At 39.1% G+C, this 26859-nt stretch overlaps 1 protein-coding gene across 1 annotated transcript in view; it reads left to right on the top strand.

The window, feature by feature from the left end:
- Positions 1-26859, top strand: part of LOC129106898 (nesprin-2-like) — an 85494-nt gene that overhangs the window by 51734 nt on the left and 6901 nt on the right. Inside the window, exons 74-104 of the mRNA XM_054618171.1 lie at positions 845-937; positions 1410-1595; positions 1861-2031; positions 2204-2335; positions 3340-3539; positions 4333-4465; positions 4782-4964; positions 5566-5715; positions 6328-6504; positions 6973-7128; positions 7220-7375; positions 7979-8143; positions 8331-8464; positions 8735-8918; positions 10259-10441; positions 10647-10760; positions 11399-11550; positions 11832-11979; positions 12612-12706; positions 13980-14211; positions 14380-14577; positions 16221-16343; positions 17411-17566; positions 19892-20050; positions 21206-21372; positions 23686-23848; positions 24316-24506; positions 24836-24986; positions 25758-25940; positions 26147-26284; positions 26563-26754. Of these exons, the coding sequence (XP_054474146.1) occupies positions 845-937; positions 1410-1595; positions 1861-2031; positions 2204-2335; positions 3340-3539; positions 4333-4465; positions 4782-4964; positions 5566-5715; positions 6328-6504; positions 6973-7128; positions 7220-7375; positions 7979-8143; positions 8331-8464; positions 8735-8918; positions 10259-10441; positions 10647-10760; positions 11399-11550; positions 11832-11979; positions 12612-12706; positions 13980-14211; positions 14380-14577; positions 16221-16343; positions 17411-17566; positions 19892-20050; positions 21206-21372; positions 23686-23848; positions 24316-24506; positions 24836-24986; positions 25758-25940; positions 26147-26284; positions 26563-26754 (4965 nt within the window). The remainder of the gene's footprint in view (positions 1-844; positions 938-1409; positions 1596-1860; positions 2032-2203; positions 2336-3339; positions 3540-4332; positions 4466-4781; positions 4965-5565; positions 5716-6327; positions 6505-6972; positions 7129-7219; positions 7376-7978; positions 8144-8330; positions 8465-8734; positions 8919-10258; positions 10442-10646; positions 10761-11398; positions 11551-11831; positions 11980-12611; positions 12707-13979; positions 14212-14379; positions 14578-16220; positions 16344-17410; positions 17567-19891; positions 20051-21205; positions 21373-23685; positions 23849-24315; positions 24507-24835; positions 24987-25757; positions 25941-26146; positions 26285-26562; positions 26755-26859) is intronic.

Below are 26859 nucleotides of genomic sequence, written 5' to 3'. Positions count from 1 at the left end.
TCATTCCCAGAATTTAATTAATTCCATATATATATTATGTCATTTCTCACAGCAATAATAAAAATGTTTGTGGGCTGAAATTTAGCTTTTATGGCTTTGGATATGTTTTTTTTTTTTTAATATGCTTAATGGCTTTAATGTATTTATTTGTAATTCTCGTAGGCAATGCATTCATTTCGATGCCATTTATTTCTAATTATATGTATGTGTACATCCTCTGAACCAGTAGTAGAGAGTATCTTAACTATGAATACTATGAATTTAAGTATGAACTACTTAAACTATATTTAAGTAGTTCAAACTTAAATCTAGTGTTGTGGTACTTGTACTTTGTATTTCCATTTTTTGCTAATTCATTCAGGGAAAATGTATAGTTTTAACTCTACTAGAATTATTTCACTGATACAACAACTAGTTACTTTGCAGATTTAGATTTTACACATAAAACATTCATCATATTTCATTGACATCTGTTTGTGAAATATGATGCATTGTCATAGATTAAACAACCTAAGAACATAGAAAGTAATTAAATTGTTTCCCTATCAATCAGCAACCGCATTGAAAGTTCTGCTGACACACCAATGCATTAGTAATAATAATTCAATAATAAAGAATAATATAATCTGACAGTAGCAATTCTACTTTACAATGACTATTTTTCATTTTGATACTTTTAAGTACATTTTGGAAATTCTTTACTTTTATTTAGGGAAAATGTTGAATGTTGTTGAATAGAAATCTTTTATTACATTGTCATAATGGTACTTTTATTTAGTAAATGATGAATACTTTTTCCACCACTGTTCTTAAAAAACAACACATGGTACTTTGTGTCACACAGGAGCATGCTTCCAACCAACTGTGTAATTTGGACGAGTTCGAACTAGGACTAAGTGAGATGTTCCCCAGCATAAAGGATGCTCCCAGTTTGGAGGTAACCAGTGCTTTGCAGCTTTTTGTGTGTGTGTTTATGCATGTTTGCCTTTATATATGTACGACTATAACATGCCCAGTAAATAAATGTCTAAAACATTCTAATTAACTCTCATAACAACAATATTTCTTTACAAGCAAGGCCTTATTGGAGAGCTGTTAAAAGCCATAACTGCTACATTATAATTTCTGCTTTAAATTACAAATTGAGAAAGACACCTTTTTAATTAAAAACATATTGACCTAATGTGGGTGCCATAATTAACGGCCAGTATTTCAGTTTTTCAAAGAAAATACAAAAAATACTTTATAATACCCAGTGAAATATGGCTTTGACTAGACCCATAACAGAAAATACCAGCATGGTACCAACCCTAACTACAGTCTAATGTCAAAGTAGGAGAGATGCAGGATCTGTGTTTCAAAAGTCAATAGTATTTTCCTTCAACTTTGTGCTTTCCTGTCTCTCTCAGCAGTGTGTGCTGGGCCGACATCAGAGGGAGAATCCAGGGGTAAAAGCCAAGCTTCAGCAAACTTCCCGGTCCTTGATTCAGGGGATCACTCGCCTCTTGGAACTGGGTGAAGAATGCATAACAGAAGGGCAGATGAGCCATGTTCACAACTGCAGCCAACTTAAAGCCGTTCTCTGCAGACACAAGGTATCTCACTGCGCTTTCAACAAGTTCTTCAACAAGCTAGCAAAGACTTGATTTGAAGCTAGGCACTTTCCCAAGTGTGTAGAAGCCTCTTGATGCTTTTCAGAGAGACACCAAGTGCTAAAACAACTAATGATTAGACTTCATAGAACAATATTCAGACACAGTCAGTGTCTGTTTTACACTGCCCGGTCTTTATTTATATCATGCTTACTGTGCAATTACTTTAATTCAGTTCTGTCATAAATCTGGTTTCTTGGTGATCCAGAAGCTCCTGCGGGTCCTCGGGTCTCAGTTGGCTTTTGTGCAGCATCTGTTCCAACGTGAGCCAGAAGCACTCGAGTGTCAAGAGGATGAGTGGGTACAGCTGGAAGTCAGAGCCAAAGCTTTGCAGCAACAGGCTCTGGAACAGGAGGTGGCTTCTCAAAGGAGGATCCAGGTTTGTAGTCCACATTTGCTGAGGGCCATATGAATTCATACATAAACAAATGGGATTTATTTTCTTCATGTAGAATCCTTGGAAAATTGTTGAAAATCTTGAATTAGGTGTTTGTCCTCACAAATCAAATGTTAAAAATGGATGTGTGGGTTTATGGTTGGACCTGCTGTAGGAGTGGACCCGCTGGGAGGATAATTTCGGTCGACTTGGCGGGCTGTTGGATGATTTTGAAGCCTTCATCAGCAGCGGGGAACCAGAGGAAGACAACGAGAGGTTAGCACAGCACCGACAAGCTGCCTGCCAGGTAAAATCCATCACACAAACATTGAATTTTTTTGCTGTCTCATCAGACTTCTGTTTCTGATTGACAACATTTCCTTGCATGCCTCAAACAGCCTCTAGACAACATGAATTACTGTATATATGGTTAATTTCATGGGAAGGAGCAGAGTGAGGGCAAGAGAGGAAACTTTTTTCGAGAGCTATATGAGAGTTATACTTATTTTACATGTTGTTAAGGGGTCTTTTGTGTTGATGTCCTTCCTTCTGCTATGATGAGTTTTTTTAACGATATTGTGAGAAGAGTTCCTGCACTTTTTTTTATATTAAAGGGGCACATTTGAGGTTAACTGATGATGTTTGCGATACCACCCCTAAAAATATTTAACTCAACTACAACTAATTGTCATTGGCCAGTTTTCGACTTGAAAAAAACTACTTTTAGGATGAACAAGTGTGGTTTTCCATACTGCCTTTACAAGTAATGAAGGTCAAGGTGAGGACCATGCTGATGGGTATTTGGGTTTAGCCTTGCCAGATTGGCCAAATCATGAATTTGCGTCATTAAGAATTTGAATTTCTCTGTCACCTCCAGACAAGGACATGGACATTGGTAAAGAAAGTAGGGATATGCCCTTGCCAAAATCCAGCGTCTGATATGGTATTCATAGTTTTTCAAATGGCATGGGACAAAGACATGCGTAGAGAGACAAAAAGAGCTGATCCCATAGCAGTGGCTGGAGTTAGTTTTATTGGCATGAATCAATGATATTGTGACAGGGTGATAGTTAAGCTGGTTTGTTTTTCCTGTGTTAATGTTTGTTATTCCCTCTGCCTTATTTTCTTCTTTTGGTCAACCTCTGCTTTTTTAAGTTATTTTACTTTTCACAAACTCAAGCACTATTTTCACTACAACCAGTAGGTCCATGCTGTTTATTCAGATGTTAATGTGGTGTTGGCTTGTCAAGAGACTCTACAAAGTTTGATCTAAACTCAACATAAGCACTGTTGGTTCTGCTTTTTACTCAGCAAACACTGGTCCAGCTGGATGACAGCAAAGCTGCTTTAGGACTGCTCCTGGATCAGGGGAAGGCGCTGCAGACAGATCCAGTGTTTGCTGCCACAGTTGGTCACGCAGGAGGCGCTCTGGAGCTGCGATGGCTCAGCGCCTACAGGCGGACAGAGCAGGAGAGTCGACGCTGCAGAGATATCCAGGACAGGCAGGACAGGTGGGACAGTCTAGAAAATACTCCAATTCATCAATACATCCAATTTATGTTACAAGAGTAAAAAGACAGATTACTGGCATCTTTACAGGACTTTATTATCTATCAATGTAGATCAAGCAGTCTGAACAGTTTGACAAATTAAATGGTCTTTAAAACCACGTCAGTTATTTTATTCATAGATAAATAAAAAATGTTTTACTTGTGGTTTACAATGTGACGATGTATTGAGCCTTGTATTGATTTGTAACCATGTTAAAATAGACAACAACAGACATATTTTTACAGGTCTAGTATGTATGACTTTGAAATCGTATGTGCTTTGTAATAACTCAGTTGAGTTTGAATCTCAATTTTCTAAGTTGGTTTCTTGGTTTCCATTTTTTATTTTTTTAGAGAATGATGGAGGCTGCAAAGGAGAGTATTATATAGAGGCTTTGATAGCATATTGAGTCAAATTCTGCTCCAGTGAAGTCCATTTAAAAAAGAGCAAGCTTCACTTCAAATCCATCATAATGTGAAGCTTTAAAAGTTATGTGTACCAATCTGAAGGCTTAATACAGCTTCTTGGGGATACTACTACATAAGGTTTTAGCTAATTCTGAGGAAATTCTCTTGGATTTAGTCAAAGAATTTGATACTTTGTTTCCACCCGAAATGTGCAATTTAAAAAGTATCTACATTCTTGTTAAGCTGTATTGGACCCATGCCAAAGTCCTTAACTCACTCTTTGTTAAGGAGCAGTCATGTTCTGCCCCAGTGGATGAGCTATCTGTTATTCTCACCCTCCCCACAGATTCCAGTCTGACTTTGCCTCGGTCAATGAATGGCTGGTTGGTGCCAACAAACACCAGAAGATTTGGTCAAACCTGGCCGACACTTTGGACCTGAACCAGGAGTGCATTCGCAACAATCTGATCAGGCTGCTGGTATGGCTGTCTTGTCTACTCATCATGCTTCTGTAAAATAAATAGAGAACAACCATCTTCAACTATGGCCTTTTTCACCCACGGAAAAAAACATGTTTTCTCAGTCCTTTCTTTAGTCCCTTAAAGCAGCATCAATCTACAAGTGAAATATGGGAAAGTGAAAAAAAACAAAAAAACATTTTAAGGTTGGGTGTATAGTATGGAGCACCATCCACCTAAGGATGCACAGGTGGAGAACTCAGGGAGCAGTTTAAACTGCATCTTTCACACATGATAGACATTTTTTTGTGATACTGGTTCTGTTCTCATCCTCCAGGACTTCTCCATGGAGATTGAAGCCATGTCAGTGCAGAGGGCGTCTGCATCCAGGGAAGCCACTAAGCTGCTCCACCTGAGGGAAGCTGATTGTCCTGGGCTGAGAGCTCAGCTCGCCCAGCTGGAGGGCAGCTGGACCCAGCTGACCTCTGACCTGTCCACGATACAAGACCACCTGCAACAGGTACAGTATATACAAAGAGTTGTCACCTGTTATGGAGAAAAAAGCTGTTTCAAATATAAGGTAGTTAGTGAAAGATTAATAGTGATAATGTTGTATACTTGTGGTATAGTTATATATTACCTCAAATAAATGATGCAATTGTCATGATGACCTCAAATGTCCTATAAACTTTGAACATTACTATCTGCATTCCATGAAAGTGCTGTTGGTTTTCAAAAATAATTAGACATTGAGAAATCCCCTATAGTGAAGGGGAGTGTAAACCCTGTTGAAATCAGTTTTGGAGTGATTAAGGACTGGGAGTGGTGAGGAAAAAGTATAAAATGTCCTTCACCTCCCTCTATTTATTACCCATGAATGAAACCAGATAATTCTATATTATAATTATTATTGTTCCACCAGTTCTTTATAAGGTCAACTTTGATGACTTTTGGCAATACCCACAGGAGAGAATGAAACAATCGTATCTACCCAATAACGATTAAGACAATAATTTAGACAGACACAAATGTCAGATTGAGATAAAACTGTTTTTTATTGTATGACAGAAGTTAATGTAAATTTTAAACACCTTTCTTATCTGTTGTCTGGTGTCCATTAGCGGCTGATGGCAGCGTGGCCACCGGTAAAGCTGCTGTCTGACCTGGAGGACTGGCTGAAGAAGCTTGAGGCTAGGCTGAACCAGGAGAAAGAATCGGTCATCAAGGCCAAAGATGCTGCTCAGATAACTGAAATTCTGCAACACTACCAGGTATTTATACCTCCAGTGTCCCCTTTGACTTTATTTTGTGCATTTCTTTCAAGAGTGTTTCTATTTAAATGGTTATTTCAATGTTAGATACATTTTCTCCACATTTAGTGAATAAGCATTCTCAAAATGACACATTTGTTCATTCATAAAATACACTACTGTGTTTCAACAATCCTGCCTTTCTGCATTCCCGTTATGGTAACAAGATAACCATTTGGTGCCATTTACTGTACATCGAAACCAAAATAAAAATGAAAGCTGTGTTTTCTTTGGGGATAACTCGTAAAACATTCACAGAACGTATTTCAAAATAAATATTTACTTTAAAAGGCAAAGAAAAATGAACAATCCACTATTTATTAATGTGATAAAAGCACTACTAATGGTGTACAACTCTAAAGAACACTAACAAAACAAATGAAATACAAATATTACGTTAGAAATATGTTCCTGGTCAGACACCTGAAATGGAATCTTGCACAGCAGGGGTACCTCATCGATATCAGAGAAAGATGATGCATACTGTGTTGTAATTTATAACTAGCAACTTCTTCTGGTTTTATTTATATGCATATTTCTAATGATTTCTTTCTATGTAATGTGCTTTCTCAGGAGCTAAAGACAGGCATGGTCAATGGGCTGCTCCTTCTTGATTTCCTGTGTCAGTCTGGGCCTCAGGTGTTGGGACTGGACGTCCTGGCTCACCACTCAGAACGTACAATGTTTGCAGAGAAACTTGGAGCCCTCAGACTTCAGTGGGCGCATCTTCAAAGAGAGCTGGAGAGCCAGGTCCGTTCTTCAGCTACTGGTTTACAGTAAAACACGTGGACCTGTAGAATCTGAAATTGAATGATGCAACTATAGCCTTTTATTTTATTTTATGATCTAATAATATTTTTATGCAGTGTTAACCAGCTAATATGTGAAATGCATGTGTGAAATGTAGTGACAGTTGGGTGGCTCAGATCTTAATCCGGGCGCTTGTTTCAATACAACCAATTCAAAGCATACAAACTTGGGTTTCCTGTCATTAAAAGCTCCAATAATTTCCATAAGCACAAATATTTGACTTATGGTTTGTATTACAAACTGAAACCCATTAGTCAAACCCGAGACATACCTCAATGTATGCCAACCACAATGGAAAAAGCATGTATTGTTTTATCTCCAAGGTGGCTAAAAAAGAAAAGTATTTTTTATATTTAAGACTTTGATTTCTACTCATAAATCAACCACTGTTTGGCTTTGTCCCCTCAGACTCGTGAAGCTGAACAGATGCATCACACTAGTGCAGAGAGAGAGAGGTGTTTACATCGTCTTCACAGCTGGATAGAACAGCAGAAAAAGCAGCTGAATCAGTGGAAACAGCCCACCTGTCAAACTCTGGCTCGTGAGGCTCTGCTGAAGTTGGAGGTACAGTAACGGGATTTAAGCAGGTGTATGTTTGATCTGTCTCTCCTGCTGCTGTCCTCTGATCTTGAGACTGCTCCTGTTTTTCTTCTAGGCTGTTGTGAGCAGAGTAAAGGAGGTGGATGCAGCTTTGCAGGAGTTGAAATCCACAAGAGTGCATGTTGAAAAGGAAGAGGATCACCCTTGTGATATCTCCTTCTCTAGCTGGACAGAGACTGTTTGTCATGCTTGCATGGATCTTAGTCAACAGGTAAAAATAAATCTTACATAAATTAAAGTTAAATACAGTTATTTGCCAACATATTTAAGATGCTTTTCCTGAATAGGACACTTAAGTAAATCTAGTCTATTGTCCAAGTTGTACAGCTTGTTTGGTAACAATTCGACAAAATTGAAGACAAAATGTATTATGCTACCAGATTTCATAAGAAGTAAAAGTGTTGGATAAGTAAAGAAAACATCAGCAAATATGAAATAATCTCACCTGAAATATTCCAAAAATAACCTTCAGAAAATTATAAAATGTAAAGATCTCTTAGCCAGGTACAAACACTAACTCTAACTAACTCTGAACCTACTCTTCTTACTCAAGTTGAATCTTCAAACTTTTGATAATATGAGTAACCTATGATTCCATAATAATTGAAGCACCAGAGCCACTGCTCCACCAGCTACCTGGATGATTTCTTGTGAATATTCTTATGTGTTTTATATTAAAGCAAAGTAACAAGAAAGTGCTTCATTTCTTTTAAACAGCTAACCTTGTCCTAAAAAATATTAAGTTAGTTCTCTGAACTGTCAGGGATGCTTCATCACCCAACATCCTCATGTCTTCCTTTCTGGTAATTTACAGATGGAAGCTCTGCGACAAGCTCTACAACTGAAAGTGGAGGAGTGGAGCCGTTTTGAGAGCGATCTGAAGGAGGCTTCTCTGCACACCACCAGGGTGCACTGTGCTCTTCAGCATCAGCCTCTGTTCTCACTGAAGCAGGCAGAAGGACATGTGGACCTCCTTGAGGTGAGCAGAAGCCCTTTCCATCATATCCCATAAAGACTTAAAGCTGCAACTTTTTTTTGTTAGTCTGACACAGCCAGTTGTAGCTGATCTAGATTTGACAGATTCAGTAAAGGTCACCATACATTAGGTTTGGGAGAAGTAAATGCTCCTCTGAGGTGAAAATATAAAAGGTGAATTCTGTGCACAGCAACTCCAGGAGAAGGCCAGAGAAGGAGAAAAGCTTTGGGTGTCCATGGAAAAATCCTATCAGGGTCTTGTGAAGAATCTTCATCGTGGAACAGCTGAGGTGCTGGATGATCAAATGAGTGGAGAGCGAAAACGGTCAGTGGCCTGAAATTACCAAAACAGAAGGCAGTGGATCAAAGTTAAAGAAGAAATCTGTAAATCTGTCCGGTGAAAAACACACAATTCCAAATTACGTGATAAAGATTTATTCTTTTAGTCAGAAGTACACATAATCCTAACATGTATTCAGAGGGTACTTTTTCATTTTGCAAATGTCAATAAAATCATGTACCACAACTCAATCAGATAATTGTAGCCTTTCTGAAAGCACATTATTTTTATAGAGTACTAATGTATTGTGTTTAGGTGGAAGGACGTGGTGCAGGAGTTACAGAAGGAGCACATGAGGACTGGAGAGACAATCTCTCTCTGGCAGGAGTACAATCATCTGTCTGATCGATGCTCCCTTTACCTGCAAACACTGTGGCATCAGTGGGAGGAGCTGCTGAGATCTTCACCTCAGCATGAAACTAAGGCCGTGGTTCACTCAGTGGAGGTGAGTTTGAAGCTCTTGTCAAGTGTAAGTGTGTACAACAAAATGTACTGCTACAGTACTGTGTTGCAATATGGAAGATTAGAGCCTTGACCGATTTTCAAAAACAATTTCAATATTTGAGTCTGCTGTATTGGTTGACAATCATTTCTTTAAATCAGAACATAATATATGTACGTAACACTTTGTTCAGAAAATAATTATATGTGCTGAGTGGGACATTTTAAAATATGTACTTATCAATCATCTATTTGATGAGACTTGTATAAAGGCAAGAAAGTAGCCATGAATATGAGATATAAGTTAACAGTTCCTCACCGACATTGTTGAGGTTGGTTTTTGGCAGTTGGTTTGGCGGTTACAATCGTTGTCTTCTTGCTTTTTCACAGACAATTTTGTTCGTAGGCTCTCTGGCCTTTAGGAGAACAATGCAACAACCGGCATGTTGACCATTAACACACTTTGTACATGCTCGTAGTTCGGCTTCAGAGCCACACAATAAAAGAAAAAGCTGAATGCAAATTTTTTCGGTGGTGCATTAGATGAAATAAATACAGGCTAACTTCCCTTGAAAAAATAAAAACCTATTCCTCTGTTGATATGAAATGATGAACATTTGCCACATCTTTGTACATTCATGTCGGAAACACTGACTTGCTTATTTAGGGCTCACAAACATGTTTATTTTAAGTAGTTGAATTTTTTATATTTCTGTCATTTTTTTAAATCACAGCAGACAGATAAAATGATTATTAGACTGATTGTTTTTCATATAGTTGTGCAGTTTTTCTGAGAACTGACTCATCTTGCACTCCATGACTTGCATTTCAGAATTTCATTCAAAGTCTTTCTTAATAACTGGTCTCCTGTTCTATTCTTGGAAAAAAACAAACAGCATGCACTTTGAAATATCAGCGATAGTCTTCCCCTTGTTCGTTCACATAATCTAATATGCTTGTTCAGAAACTGCATAATGTGTTGTTTTGGACATTCATGCAAAATTTTTAATTTAAATTTATGAAAGTTCTCTCCATATCCACCCCACTTCAAAAGTACACTTTATGGTGTACTTTTGGAAAACCAATAATTTGTTGAAAACAATATTTCCATTTTTGCAAAAGAATAAAAAGCAGCCACGATGTTATGATCCTAAGTATTTTAATGGACTTTGAGGAAAATAATTGAAAAGATGATGAAAAGCAGAAAGAAAGTTATTAAATATAATTAAATGTCACAGTAAAAACAGAAGTTATACAAATGGATTAAAAAAACAGCACTTATCTTCTCATTCCTCCATCTAACTGTTTTTTGTTTGTTTTTTCACACTCGAACACCAGAAGTTACAGAATGCTGTTGAGGATTTGCAAAGCAGTTTGGGAGATTTGCTTGTAGCTTCTAAGCCTCTCATTGAACGCCTAGAACCACTGGCCTCAAATTTGATCCAATCAGAGACCAGACTGCTGTCACGTGAAGTCCTGCTGCTGAGCAAGGCAATGTCAGGAAAAAAGAAAAGTCTTCAGGTGAGGAAATAAGTCAAAATATCACCTTCATTTTACAATAGTATGATTATTGGTTTTGACTGAGCAGTGACTAACATAAAATAAAAAGCTATTTATCATCTTGACATTTAATTCATCAAGTGTCTAGTGAATGGAGACCAGTTTCCCTCACATTTAATGTGAGACTGTTGCTTAAGTGTCATCATCATCACATTTCTGTGTGCAGGAAGATTTGGAGCAACAGGAACTATTTCATACCCAACTGGGGGCCCTTGAAAAGCAGGCAGAGAGCACACAACATGAACTTTTGACTAAATTCAATGACACAGACTCAATGAAGGTTGGTCAGAAACGCTATGTATCCTCTTTAAAATTAAAGGAGATGCTTTTAAACTGTGGAGGAGAGTTGGAGGATGGGAAAACTGCTAGATTCAGCAGGACTTACACTTCCCGAGGGTATTATCTTCCATTGCAAATAAATCCATTTAAATGTCATACAAAAAAGATGGTCCATATAATTCGAGAACTTGCTTAAAAACCAGCCCTTTTTAAGCTTTTTCCTGTAAAACACAGACTATGTGTAAAAAAAATGGACCTAGTCACCATGACGTCAACCATTGGTTACTATCGAATGAGCAAGAGATTTATATGCAACCAAAGTGTTACAAATAACTTTCATGAATTGAAAACACATTGTAAAAGGGTTAAAGTTTCTCGACGATAACACAGACAACACCCAGACCAGAAAACTCCGTAGTAGTGACCTGTCAGTCACAAGGTAGCCACGCCCTAAAGCATACCCTGCTTTACTGTCTATTTTACTCTAAATGTGATCATAATTTACTAAATGAACATCATGCTGTATTGAAGAAGACAATAAGTTTTTTAGACTTGTGCAGTTTACTCAGTTTTGTATGAAGAGGGCCCACAGTGAACTGTAAATGTGCTATGTTTTTTTATTCCTTGGTTGTGTTGCAGGTTGTCTTGGAGCTCAGTGATCTGTTTCCGTCACTGGTTGACATCAGGGAGATGAGTTATTATGTGATCCTTGACAACCATGAGACGGAGAGATTGCAGATGCTCAGCAGGCAATGGGTTGAAAGCATGACTCGAACATCTGACATGAACAGGTGAGAGAGTTCAGTTCAAAAATGATGCACAAATAAAAAACCTTTAAGTGTGCAATTGGATTTTGTATTTTCTCATTGTTGCTATTTAAAGGTTCACAAAACAGTTTTCTAAAAAAAGAGCTGTGATCGATTCTTTTACTCTGGCAGATGAGATGTATAACTATGTCAAGATGTGCAAGGCTGTAATGATTTATACATTTTTTTGGATGGAATACACCTAATGTGTCAATTTTCTAAGTAGCTTCCAGTCTGATGTCTAATTGTCCTTTTTCTTTTCCCAGAGTGCTGCAGGCTGAGCGTCAGCGTTCCCAGAACTTCCAGGAGAAGTGTGAGAGCCTGACGTCCATCCAGAAGAGGCTTCAGGAGGAATCAATTTCTACAAAACCTCAAAGTTTATCCAGCCTCCGAAACATGCTGACTGTCCATAAGGTCTGCACCATGCTTGATAACTTAATACGTCACACTTTTCAGAGTCTTTCATTTCAGAAACATTGATTAGATTTGTATCTGACCAGCTGGGACCAGTGTCTAAATAGATTTAGGACTAAAATTCTCTGGGAATTATGGACTTCAAGGTGCTTCAAATTGTTGTAATCTTGGCACACTGAAATGATAAATACATTTAAATTTTAATGACAGTCTATCATTTAAAGCAAAGCTAACTCGCCAGCTACTCTAACTTGTTTTGGGAAAAAACTAGTGTTAAATTCTTTGTTGATACATTTTTTTGATCAAGGCTTTCCCTTTCCTGCATCTGGAGATGAGTCTGAACTCTAGATTAACCATCAATATGTATTATGCCCACATTTATTAGATGACAAGCATGTTCACAAAGAAAATGTTTGTAATTTAGGCTTTAGGTAGCTGAATTAATGAGCAATCATCAACACAAAGGCATATTTTGCATCCAGTCTTATTGAGTTAATGTATCACTTTGATAAAGGCAGAACATTATGAGGCTTCAGTGCCATTTGTTTTAATTAGTGAATGTTATTTTAGAGCATCATGTGTCCTAATTACTCTACAAATGGTGTAATTTCATTTTTTTCTCACTCCCACAGAGGCTTGAGGCTGAAATAATAATTGGACACCAGCTTGTGCGTGGACTACTCTGTCATGCAGTCGAGTCCATGGAAACCGAGACAGGAGAGAAAAAGTAAGTGATAGAAATGTCTTGGAAGATATTAAATGGCAGTTTTAAATTGTGATTTCCCCTCCTTATTTTCATCTATGTCTTCCTTCAGAACTAGAATGAATATAATAAATTCATACTGATCATACTGTAGCACTCCTCAGTTTCAGGAGTGTGCTTAGTTCAGCAAACTCCTCAGTTTGATTGGTCTGTCTAATTCTTAAGAACATCAGGTGTTTTTGCACCATATTGGCATTACATAGTCAAATAAGTGCACTTTTGAAGAAGCTGTATTTTTTATGTCAGTTGTGATTTCTTCCACTTGCTCTCATTTTGTCATCAAGGTTCAAGGTTTTTCTACTTCTGACAGGCTCATAATTAGATAAGACCACACTTTTGAAGTTCAGCAACCAATTAATCAGATAATGAAACCATTTGACCATGACAGTTGTCTGAAAGGAATATTTCAGTAGAAAAGGGAAGGTTGAGCTAACAACAATAGTTTATAGGTAAGGCATTACAATTTATTTTTCTATCTTCGTGGTCACGGTTTAGAAATCAAGGTTAGGGTTGGAAGTCAGACCTCAATACTTTTATGGATTAATAAAAGTGTTTTACTTTATCAATTCACTTAAAGTATTCAGGCTGAAGATTGCACCAGTATTTTCAAAAATATTCAGGTCTGTCTGGGTGCCATGCTGGAGACAAACTCTTTGGAATCTGAGTCATCGGGGCATGTTGATATGTTGTCTTGTCTTCTTCACAGATCCTGTCACCTTATAAAGTAATTAGATTTGAGGTTTTCCGGTTGGATTCCTTACTTCACTTGTAAGAATCAAACATATTTTGTTAACGATGCTGACACACAAAGGAATGCAGAGTGTGCAGGTGTTTCCTTTCCTGGAACATTTAGATGTCTCTTTCCCCAAAGCATCCTTAAATCATTTCTTTGGAAAGCTCTTACAAGGAGCTAAAGGAAAGTTTCTTCTCTTGCCCCTGCTGGGATTGATACTAAAGGCTGTCCTAAAATCCTGATGATATTGTGTTGATTTAGCAAGTGCCTTTGACAGACAGATTTGTAACTTTTCTTCTACCGTTTTATGTGTTGATTTATTTTTTACAAGGAACGTCTAATAAATAAGCTAACTTACTTTTTTGAAACCTTAAGGTTCCCATTGGGATCACTGAATATTTCCACTCATTGGGTAGATGCCAACTCGTTTGCCAACAGATGTCAACAGTACAGAAAGTTTGTTTTTCTCCAAAATATAACTAACTAACCTTTCTTCCTTCACAGATCTGAACTCATGGCACAAGTGACCCGCATAAGGGAGGGCTGGTTCAATTCTGTGGCTTTGGCTGGCCAGCGCAGGTCATTGACAAAAGAACTACTGGGCCAGTGGAGAGTCTACCGTCATGGCTCGAAACTTTTGTGGCAGCAGTTGCGGGAAGTCGACCCTTTACTGCCCCCTGCTGGACCTGCTGTGTGTTCACTGCATCAGCTTCAAAGCTGCGCGGATGATTACCAGGTTAGTATGTTTGGATGCCAGTGAGAATGTACAGTCAGCTTCTTACATTGATGAGCAAAAACCTTATTGTATAGTGGCGGAATGGTAAAATTGTGTGAAATGTAATATTTTGATTTGTTTAAAATGATAAACAATAGAAACTGTATCTCCTCACATTCCCTTTCCAAGTGTGTAAAAGACGCTCTGGGTCTGCACTCCACCGTGTACACCCAGACGCTGGGGGCTGGCAGATATTTATGTGAAACCATGACCGAGTCTGAGTGTCAGAGCCAACTGCAGTCAGAGCTTCAGGCCATACAGGAGGCCTGGGAACAAACCACCTCACTGCTTGAGAGGAGAAGAGACCTGGTCAGCACCACTGTTCAGGTAACAGCCATATTTCCATTAAATACCTAACTACCTACCTATAACTCTTGTATATTATTTGCATCATTCAAAATAAAAACTAGAACGACACTTGGGTTCTTCCTTGGCCCTTCAAACACCCTCCCCAAAGTTTCATGAAAATTGTATTCCTGCTGACAAACAAACAAACTGAAATGAAAACAACCTCCTAAACATAGTATAGTCCTGCTGATTTATCTTTCTATGAATTCAATCAAACAACAGGATACAAATCCATTGCACTGTTCGATCTACACTTCTGAACTCTAAACTACAGCAAAGGGACCTTATGATTTCTTAAAATGGCCATGATGTCAAATTCACCTTCGTAGTTAACTTATTTCTGATGCCAAAACAAATATTCCAAATTAGTTTTTAATACTGCAGAATCCAGGAAAACTTGCAGATATCGAGCAGCTTTGGACTCACAAAATCCAAGAGAAGAGCATGTGTTACAGTATTAACAGAGTAGGAGGATTTAGCTTTAACATGACCCATATCCAGGACTTGATCCTACCCCAACATACGACCTGATGTGTTGCCCTGGCATAGACTTCCAGCCAAGAGGGATCAGAGAGAAGCTCAAATCTATCCATGATCCACATCCAGAGATGTCTGGTTACCAGTGTCTGTCCCTTTCATTCCATCACTGTACAGAGCATCACTTGCGTATCATACAGGCATCGTACATATACATATATCATAGAAATAAAGTGAAAAGAGCAAAGCAGTGAGGCAGATATGTTGGGTAATTTCGGATTGGCCAATACTTTAATTTACATTGCTGATATTTAACTAAAGGATGGGCCCTTTCAAATCCATGCTCTGACTGATCACTGTTTTCTGAATTTCGGAAGTTCTGCCTAGATTCATGTTTTAAATACATTATCTAAATGTTTTAGTACCCAGGCCCAGCGAGGTCAGGGAAAGTTATGTTAACCCCTTTGGGCTAAACAGGATCCTCCCGGGGAAAGGTTAGTCCCTCTGAGCAACATGTCAAAGATCACAAAAATAATGCACAAAGTAGAACTGACAAGCAAGAGACCAACTTTGTTATCATAATGGTCAAGTGAATAAAGTCTGGTTGACCAGAAGGGTACTGCTCTCTTTTGTTCTATTTAAATTTGAGATTTATTGAGTTTATACTTGGACTTCAGTAACTAAAGCTTTTAAGTTAAGCATTCCTGGTCCTTTCAGCATTTGACATGAATGTTAAAGTTATAATACACATTATTTTCAGCATATGAAAGGTTTATTTGTGTAAATATTAAGAGATTTAAGAACACAGATGCCATTGTATAATTTTGCTTTTTACAAAGTTTTACAAAACGCAATTTTAGAAGCATACTTAATTGTTACTTATCCCTTTACTGCAATGGCAACAAAGCTAAAGTCAAAGATTTTTTTTTTTATGATTTAACTTTATTTGTGATATAACTAAGTAATAGTTACTACCTCTGCAGGGATGTTTCTCAATACATAGTTCCTAAAAATACACTGTGCAGGTTTGCATAGTAGCCCAGGCCTTTAAGCTTAAACATTACAGGTTACTGATCATAATGTGTCAGATATTTGTTGAACTGATTCCTGAGATCTCCCTCCTCTCTTTGTTGCTGTTTATTAAGAAGTGGACTCGGTGTCAGGACATGATAACCAGTATAAGGTCTGAACTGGATGAGCTGAACACCACGCTGAAACAGCCGCTGCATGAGAGGCCGCAGGACTCTGAGGGCGAGACACACATACAGGTAATTACAAAACAGCTGTTCTAGTGTGTAACCTTTACTGACTTCTACCGGGGTAGTAGTGCAATTATTCACAGCCCTTTGGTATTTCTACCATAATTTACTCATAATGGAAGAAAGTTGTTTCACACCCATTTTTTTATGAAACACATGACATTTTACAACCTTTATCAACCGGCCCCTAAATAGAGAACATTGACATAGAAATTATCCATTTGTTCCTGGTACATGGATCAATTGGTGGCTCTGCTGCTCCATGCCAAACTATAACATGCATTTGTTGAATGATAGTAGAGCACAAGCATTACCAAATAGTATTAGAACTCTAATGATAAATAATGATTTTATTGTACAGATTTTTACCAACTTTGCCTCTCATTGAAACAAGGAAAGAAGAACAGTATTCTATTGGCAGTCACTTGTAACTTTTTCAATTATTACTAATCACTTGACGATTGGCCTTTAGGGACTCTTGGACTTGTGAACTTTGTGTATCTGAAATTCAAGCTAAGTCCTTGTGGCTAAAATATAAGTCCATATCACTGCAGCCAGTCATTTAGCAGGACACCCAAAGCCCACAAATTGTCATGTAATGCCCCAATGATTACTCAGTATCTATGTTTGAATTTGCAGGAACATATTTAAATGCGTAACCTGTACAATAACTGACTTGATGGATGTAAATTGCAAAAAAATCACTATAAAAATTTGTAATCATTTCATAATGTGTATGACGTTAAAGCATAAGTTGCTACATAAGTTCCAATAAATCAGCAGCATGAATCTGTCAGGTGGTCTGCAAACTGGCCAAAGTTCACCCACCCCTCAACTCCACCAGTAGCCACCCCCCATCCCAACAGAGCGCCTCTGAGTTTACCCCCCTTTCTTTTCTTTAATACCCCTATGCTTTCACTCCCCTCCCCCTTTCTATCCCCGGTACCCTCCCCCTGTCCTGTCCACAGCGCTTTAATCTGGATGGTCAGAGCGAGAAAGAGGTAAAGAAGAAGTGTGTCCACACAGTTCGTACATGGCTGTCTGACTGGCTGTCTGTGTATGTCTGTGTTATGCAGGAGGCAGACCTCTCTCTGCAGCGTTTGACCATTGGATTTAGGGAATTGGCCACCATGAAGACGGACCTGTCCCAGTACGTAGCGGCCGGTGACTCAGCTCTGCTGGAGCAGCAGCTGGAGCAACTCCACGGTCAATGGGAAGAGCTGTGTATGAAGGTGAGAACTTAAAAGAAATAGAGGGGGCAAGGAGAGACTGAAAATGAACCAGAGAAAAGTGATAGATTGTAGATGGTGCAGGTGGAGAGGAAGGATTTGGGCAAAGAGTTGGAAAGAAGGAGAAAAAAAGTTGCTACCAGCAGTGTCTTGGCGCTGACCAGCAGCACAAAAGCCTCTGCACCACTGGGGCTGAACACACACACACACACACACACACACACACATGCACCCACACACACACACACACGCACACTCATTTGTTTGAGAAAAGAGCAACATGTGCCAGCTCATGGAGGGAAAATTACAACTTCTTGTCCTCATGTTAACACTACTTGCAACTTGCCCCCAAACCTTTCAAATTAATTTATTTTCTTAACATTTGTAGTGCAAAAGTGCAAAAAGTCAAGCTTACTGTTTATACTAGATGTTTGCTGCATGGGACAGTTCTGGTTACCTCTTAGTCAAAGGGAGCCGTTTCTGCTTGTATCAGTATAAAAAGAAAAGAGAAGCTTAATGCAGTTTGTTGAAATGTTTTGAAAAAGCCACTTGACAGCTTTTCAGGTTGTAATTAGCTCCTTGCTCGGACACACTTGTGCAAACAGAACAATCAGCTCTCAAACAGAAACGGGCCGCTAATTCGGTAACTGCATTATTGGTGAAAGTAGCTCTACTGTATAGAAATGGGCTCAAATTCCTACAGTTAAGTCTTTTGGCTTAAACACAAATGCGCACTTGTTCTTTTGAAACCAACGGTTATGACATGCCTGGGTCCGTTTTTAGGGTTATGGGACATTGCAGTCCTGCTAATTGGGTCCCCACTCAAAACTGGCTGCTTCCACCTGCTCCTGTCTTGGCAGCAGTTATAGGGATACACAGATGCAGCTAGAGCAGCCAGTATGTTTTCTGTTGTTTGGTGTTCGGTATGTAGTAGTTATATGAAGCAACAATGATTAAACCTATGCATGTACATAGGTTTAATCACTGTTGTTTCATGAAACAAAGTACAAACTTAAGCCATCGCAAAAAAAAAAGATGACAATTTTTTGACAACTGCCTAAGTCAGGTTATTTGAGGAAGCACAAACTAATTTGTGCTTTTAGATAAATACAAGATTTTTCATCCCTATTCATTCCTGACATGGCCGGGGGGCATGGATCTGAGCCACAACCTTTTCCTTTGCATAGCTAACAGGTTGTAGGTGGGGGAAGCCACTGGAATGGGTCCGCTGAGCAGATGGCCTGGCTGGGCTAAAGGGATTCAGGGGACAGGTTCTTTTGTTCCAGAGAAAGCCCAAAGTCCTCACGGGGTGACGGCAACTCACAATGCTCCTTAAATTCTCCAGAGTCCAAAAGGAGCAGCAGTGTTAGTACATTAAAACCAAAGCGGGGCTCATTTGAATCAAATAAATGCCACTGAGCAGTGAAATATAGCTATTCAAACTTGCCTCGTGGGCTTGCTAAGCCCTCTAACCTCCAAAAGATCATCAGCCCCATCCTCAGCCATGTAATGGTGTGTTCTCATGGCATTAAGCTGTCATTAGGAAAATTGACCTTGTTAATTTTATCAAACAGCCAGAATCCCTCAGGGATTTCAGTAGATTACTGATTGTGATAGAAATTAAATGGCACTGGTATTAAAAGCAAACCATTAATATTCAGTTCATTTAGCAGTATTTTTATTCACATCAGTACCATCTAATCTGTTATATTGAACAGTACTTTTTTAAGTACTTTACCAGGTTATGTGTCCCTTTGTATCAAGCTCTAATCTACTAAATGTACTGTTGTGCAGTATATTTAGGTCAGAGTATTTTAAGTACACAGCCGGAAGCGTCATAAAAAATAACCCTGTTTCAGACTGGATTGACATTTGTCAAAATTTGTTTGTGCATGTCAGACAGTTAAGAGATTTTTGCTCAGTGTGGTCAATGCGCCATAATTCCTGTCATCTGGAAACCCTAAACTAGCCTGATAGTTGCATAAAAAATAGCTAATGCAGATATCAAACCAATACTTATCTGCTGTTGTTCAGGTATTGCTTCAGTTTCAACACAATAAGTAACTTGTGGGGGAAGGAACAACACAACACATATTTTATTTATATATTTCTAACTGCAGTTGGCACCACAGGTGTCCTGTCAGCATTATAAAGACCAGCATGTCTTTAAAGTGAAGTACTTTAATAGCTCTTTAGATTTTACAATAAAAAAACACCTGTGTGTTTAATGTGAAATCGTAAAATGGGTATCATGTGATACTTTGACATTCGTCTCCCTACCATAACCTGTGCAGACTTGCTAAATGACACTTATATCACTCTTCCTAGGTATCCTTGCGCAGACAAGAAATTGCAGACCGTCTCAATGCCTGGACCATCTTCAACGACAAGAACAAAGAGTTTTGTGATTGGCTGACTCAGATGGAGAACAAGGTGTGCCACAGCGGAGAGCTGAGCATCGAGGAGATGGTGGAGAAACTCAAGAAGGTACATGATCTTATGAATATTAATATCTTCCTATCCAAACACATGGAAGAACAGCTGTTTCCATACATTTTCATGTGAAAACTATTTTTCAACTGTTCACACAAGACTACATATGGACATAACATTGTTTAGAGTGACCAGTATTATGAAATTAATTTTGATGAAATAGGACTCTTCCAGATATGACTTCTGGATTAGAGTTTACTGTATATTGCAGGTATTATTTTATCGGTATTCTCCTGTATGCAAATTAGAACTATTTTATACTGGATACTTCTTGCACACTTTTCTTCATAAATAACACATTCTGTAATTCCAACTATCAACCCACTTGTGTGGGTTAAAATCCATACATGAACAACATGAATTATGTTGTTTATAACAGATGGTGGCCTGGAATAGGATGGCTGCACTTCCCTTTGTTAATACACAACTGTTTTCCTTTCAGTGACTGAAAGCCTTTTGTACCTTCCTGTCTCATCATGAAGCATGCTCATTTACTCAACAAGATAATAATTGGGCACACTGCAGAATTGTTGTTTTGGGTTGTTAGATGAGTTGAGAAAATTAGTGGCACTTGATAGTCCCTCTTTATTTTTTGGAAAGCTAAAGATGGCACTTCCCCTTGATAACTGACTGCTCCAGGGCATGGAAACAGATGTTTGGCAGGTTGAATGAACGGGCCAATGAGCAGGGGGAGTCTAATTTCGACACTTTGAAGCAATCCTCTTTAGTTGAAATTGAACAGAAATCCATATTTTTGTGTTTTTCTGGTAATTTAAAGCTGTTCTGTAATAGAAAAGATTATGTCCAAACCAAGATGCTTACCTCTCATGTTTTGGTGTCCCTTGCTCTAAAGTAATAACAGACTGAGCATCCTAACGAGCAAAAAACATGCAACATAAATATTTTCTACTCCGGTTGAATTTACTTCCACAAAATAAAATCATGTACTATACATGATAAAACTACTGAAACAATCTCAATATGAAATCCGCCTGGTGTAAAATACAAACAAATACTACAATCCAAAAAGTTTAGAGTTTAATTTTAAGCCGCATGGATAGATACAGTTTGTGAGTATTTTCCTTCTTGTTTTCTTCAGGACATGATGTTTATAAAGCAGCACAATGCTATCATGTCATGTTTCCACAGGACTGCATGGAGGAAATCAACTTGTTCAGTGAGAATAAAAGCCACCTGAAGCATCTGGGTGAGCAGCTGTTGTTGGCCAGTGACGAGGCCAAGCAGACGCAGGTCCACGGCTCGCTGCAGGAAGTCAACCAGCGCTGGCACAACCTCTTCCACCAGATCGAAGCCAGGTGAGAGCAGCCACATCTGTCAGAAAAGCTTAAATTTGTGATTTAATTGCCCCCTAACATGTATGTGTGTGTATTTTTATCAATTTAATCACTTTTCAGAAAACTCAGAAGGAAATAAACAGTATCAGACTTTTTAATGGCAATTACTCAAAAGAAATGTGTATGTGTGTGTTTATTCAGTACTACATAATAAATGTCACCCTATTATTAGCCTTCCGCACAGGCACTTTTTTACAGCGAAGCCACTCTTCATTAAAAAGCGTCATTATGGACGAAAAGGCTTTAATTGGGAGCCTGTAATTAAACAATAGCTCTAATGCGGATCCATCCACCTGCTGTTGTGTTCGTGGTGCTCTGCAGCTGTCAGGAATACATGGCTTCTAATGTACAGACTGTAGGTTAAGCCCCTGTGATGGTAAACTGTTACTGCCCCCGACCCCCCCTCCCCTCAGACAGATGGACAGTCCTGTGTAAGAGCTGGAGATACAGACCTGCACATACAAGCTACCCCCACCATCCCGAAAAAAAAAGCTGTGCTTACGTCCCAGACAGTGCCATATGTCCCCACTGACCCCCCCCACACACACACACTATTTTGTGACCCACCCTCACACGTTAGTGAGGCTGGGTCAGTATGGGAGGGGCTGTGTCTGTCGGCATGCATTAATCGCTGATTTTCAAAATTAGGTTTCATAGGGCTTGATCCCATGCGGTCAAGATGTTGAATACTGTAATACTGAATTCTTGACCTTTTAAATTTCCCTGGTATTTTTGTGGAAAGGTTCTTAAAAAAATAGGAAAAAAATAAGAAGCTGGACATTTTTCTAGAAAGAAAATATCAGTGTTTTTACGTTATATTTTACCAGACTTTTCTTTTTAGTCTTTATGCCTTTAGTTCAGCTGCTTGCAACAACTTGTTTTATGCATTGCAATAATCAAGTAGTCTAAGCATCATTATGTATGTAAAAGTTAAATGATAGATTTCAAAAAACGCTAAAGAAGCACATGCACAGTAAGGTGAAAAGAGTTAAGTCTCTGAGTAACTTTGAGTCCTCTACTTTGTTAACTCCAACCTCATATCCTCACTTATCCTCCAGCTCTTTTCTGCTCCGTTCATTCTCCTCTTGTCCCTTTTTTCCTCTGCGAGGACCCCTGACTGGGTTTTGTGTCTTTGTTGGGCCTCAGCATGAAACTGCTAGCCTTTGTTCGGCTGTCAGAGGTAGAGCGGGAGAGAAAGAGAGACAGAGACAATTTAGTTGACAAGGATGGTTGTATCTGCAGAGGGGAAGAGTATTTTCAGGACAGAATTTACACCGACTCTATTATGTCTTCATTACACGGCCATAAACTTAAAGACACATTAACTACACACACAAACTTCCACCGACTCTACTGTACATTATTACTGAACTATAACTAGGGCCTGAAATCAGTTGACATTTCCAACACCAGAGTTTTGATACAAATATACAGTTTTTTAGATCCATTATTTCTAAGGATTTTTTTTTTCCATTTAGCAAAACATGCCAAATTTTTTTCTCGGTAAAAGCAATTATATAAAAACACTCATAATTATTCATTAACATAACTTTTTCCAAGACCGTCTATTAACTTTATGTTAATCAAAATTTGAATCTGAAATCAAAACTAGCCTCTTGAAGAAGTAAAGAAAAATATCCTAACTCTGAAGGTCTTAAACTCAAATCTGATCTCATAGATCAGATCTATGCAGATCCTCAATGTATTTACTTATGTATAGTCCCAATGTCCGGCATCTGTTGGGACCCTTTCATGCATTCTTCAGGCTGCCGCTGACACTCAGTTTTCTATGCTTAATATTTTGTCCGAGAGCGTCTCTCTACTGGACCTCGATAGGAGAGGAAGGATCGAATGGGGAAATTAACTCAAACTCCCAAATGGGGCACACTTCAGGCTTCTAAGCTTCAGAAGAGTGCTCTTATTGTCCAAAGCGTTGCTATGACACCTGTGTGTGTGTGTGTGTGTGTGTGTGTGTGTGTGTGTGTGTGTGTGTGTGTGTGTGTGTGTGTGTGTGTGTGTGTGTGTGTGTGTGTGTGGTGTGTGGTGTGTGTGTGGTGTGTGTGTGTGTGTGTTCATGACGGGGCCAGTTACCATGGTGATATAGAAGATTTACTATAAGATACATGAGACTGCTTTAAGTTAGTGGAGAGCAAACTTAAAAAAAACGTTAAAAAAGTCACAAGCCGAAAGGATTGAGAAGCACTTGGTTGGATTGCTTAATTTGAAAATTGGAAGATAAAGTTAATAAAGCAGTGTGTGTGTGTGTGTGTTTAGGGTAAAGAAGCTGAAGGAGACTCTGGTGGCGGTGCAGCAGCTGGATAAGAACATGAGTAACCTCCGCTCGTGGCTTTCTCGCATTGAGGCCGATATGTCCAGACCCATCACCTACAGCGTCTGTCACCACCAGGAGATCCAGAAGAGGCTGGCCGAGCAGCAGGTACACAGAAACACACACACTGTTGTTGCTGACCCGGTCCACCAGTGGTTTAAACTGAGTGTGGTGTTTTGTCTTTAAACATAACATTTTTGTTGCAGGTCTCCGCGTTGTGAAATTTTCTCCTTCTTTTATTGTCTTCATTTTTTTGTTTTTTCAATCTATATATATTCTATTTTGTTAGATATTTGGATATTTGTCTTTACAATATTGTTAGTATTGTTACACTTTAATTTATATTTCTTTTCACACTTTGTTTTTCTGCTTCACTGTCACTCCCGCTTACTCTTTGTCTCTCTTTATGATTAATAATTTATAACTGTTCTTTGTTTAATTTTGGGAGTGGGTGGTCTCATGCGGTGAGCTCCTGTCCTCCATCTGTATGTCTGTTGACTGATGTTTAACACATGGTTTCACTGGTATGGTCTGATGCGATGTCTGACTTCGTGTCCGTCCATATGTCTGTCCAGGAGCTGCAGAAGGACATTGAGCAGCATACGGTGGGCGTAGTGTCAGTACTCAGTCTGTGTGATGTTTTGCTGCGGGACGAAGATGCTGCTGGCGGCACCGAGGCGGAGTGCGACTCCCTGCAGGAAACCAGCCACAGCCTGGACCAGCGCTGGAGGGCCATCTGTGCCCTGGCTCTGGACAGGAGGCTCAGGTAGGAACTTAAATACACACATACACACACACACACACATGCGCACCGTATGGTGCCCTCACAGATATAAATCAGTCAGATCAGAGCTACCTCCCAATTCACACCAATTCTTACTTGCAAACAAGTTTTGAAGAGGTTATACAATAGGAGAACTTGACTTCTTTGTGTTCTTTGTCTATTACTTTTACTACTGGTTAAAGATTAAACATGTTGATGAAGAACTTTTATCCAACTCTTTAAATTTCAAAAGAATGATCCACGCTTTGGTTAGAAAAGCCTTCATCAGTATGATAGAATAGCTATAACTCCAGCACGATGTGTCATTGTAGGATTGAGGAGACCTGGAGACTCTGGTGTAAATTCCTCGATGACTACTCGCGGTTTGAGGATTGGCTCAAGATGGCTGAGCGCACCGCTGCCAATCCCAACTCTGCAGACGTCCTTTATACTGTCGCCAAGGAGGAGCTCAAGAAGTTCGAGGTCAGTTGTGACGTCGTCAGACAGAACAGACTTGAAGTAGCTTTGTTTCTGAATCCTTGTTTGTTTTCTCAAAGTGAAATATTGTAATTGTTCTGTATTAAATTGGATGTGACTAAATTCCTGAATTTTGAATTGTTGACTTGACAGAGCAATCAGGTCAAACACCCTTTTAGACTATGACCAATTATTGTTGTTGACATCTTTTATCCTCAAAGTTCTTTCTGGTGTCTGTTAGATCATTGAAAAAATGCTACTTGTATCACATTTTTCTTTTAACAGCAAGAAAATTAAGAAACATTTGTAAAGTAAATCAAACAATCATTTTCAATATCAATTAATCTGCTTATTTTCTCACTTAGTCAATAGTTTGTTTGGTCTTTCTGAAATGCCTCTGTCATGGCAACCAAGAGTTGACATATTAAAATGCATTTTTTTTGTCACTCAAAACCTGAAGATATCACTCAACTTTGTAGAAGACTAAGGAACCAAGGAAATAATAGCCTTTTTTTCTTCCAAAAATTGCTTAAATTATTAGTTGATTTTCATTATTTGCCAACAAATAATTTCAGTCGATGAACAAATGTTTTAATCAACTAGTAGTTTTAGCTGTATTTGACATCATGAGAAGGAGGATGGTGAGTCACACACAACCAAACGAAAACATGTAATGGCATGAAAAAGTTCAATGTGTCTTTTTATAATATTTGGAGCCATAATCCCATCCTGTTACTCTATAACTGGTTCATCCCATCTTCCACTGTTTATTTTTAGGGTTTCCAAAGGCAGGTTCATGAGCGACTGACCCAGCTGGAACTTGTCAATAACCAGTACCGCCGACTGGCCAGGGAACACCGCACCGACCGAGCCAGCCAGCTCAAAGCCATGGTCCATGAAGGCAACCGTCGCTGGGACAACCTTCACCGCAGAGTGGCTGCCATCCTCCGCAGACTCAAGGTACAGCACAGGACAGAGGGCATGAACGGCGCCGACCATGACCCGTAGCGTCAACAATTATTTGTTCTTTTCATTTCCCTTTATCCCCTACCTCTGCTGTTTGCTATGAATTACAGTCATAAAATGCCCCAAAAAACATTTTGTTAAATATGTATACCTGTTGTTCCTCTCTCCCCTGTTCATCTACTTCTTCACCTTTCTCTCAGTATTTCACCAGCCAGAGGGAGGAATTTGAAGGCACCAGGGAGAGCATGCTGGTGTGGCTGACCGAGCTGGACCTGCAGCTCACCAACGTCGAACACTTTTCAGAGAGCGACGTCCATCACAAGATCCAACAGCTTAATGTGAGGATTTACTGAAACACAAACAGAAAATTGCTTTGAAGCGACCGCATAAGTCACAAACTGCAATTCACGTTTGAAAAATGAACTGAGCAGAGATTCTTTCTGTTTAATTTGTCTGACGTCAAGCCATTGAAGAAGAAGATTTTTTTTTTTTCAGCTCATTGACCAGAGCCCTATAACATACTATTAGCAGTCTTGTTTGGTTCCTTTTGGGTTTCCATTTTACTGTCTCTGTCTCTGTCTCTGTTCATTCAACCATCCAATCCTCTTTCCTGCAGAGTTTCCAGAAGGAGATCACCCTGAACACAGAGCGCATCGACGGGCTGATAGTGTTTGGAGAGGGTCTGATCCAGAAGAGCTCACTGCAGGATGCGGCGCTGATAGAGGAGGAGCTGGAGGAGCTGCACTCCTACTGCCAGGAGGTTTTCAGCAGACTGGTCCGCTTCCACCAGCGTCTCAGCCAGCCCCCGGTGAGCTGGAGCACACACACACATAAATTACATCCAATCCATTCTTCCATTCATAACTTGATTCATGCTTTTTTTTCAAAAAAGTAAATCCCTCTCTTTCTATTC

The sequence above is a fragment of the Anoplopoma fimbria genome, chromosome 18 (assembly GCF_027596085.1).
Source record: "Anoplopoma fimbria isolate UVic2021 breed Golden Eagle Sablefish chromosome 18, Afim_UVic_2022, whole genome shotgun sequence".
Classification (NCBI taxonomy): Eukaryota; Metazoa; Chordata; class Actinopteri; order Perciformes; family Anoplopomatidae; genus Anoplopoma; species Anoplopoma fimbria.
Note: the sequence above shows the minus strand (reverse complement) of the source record. Positions and strands in the feature narration are given on the sequence as shown.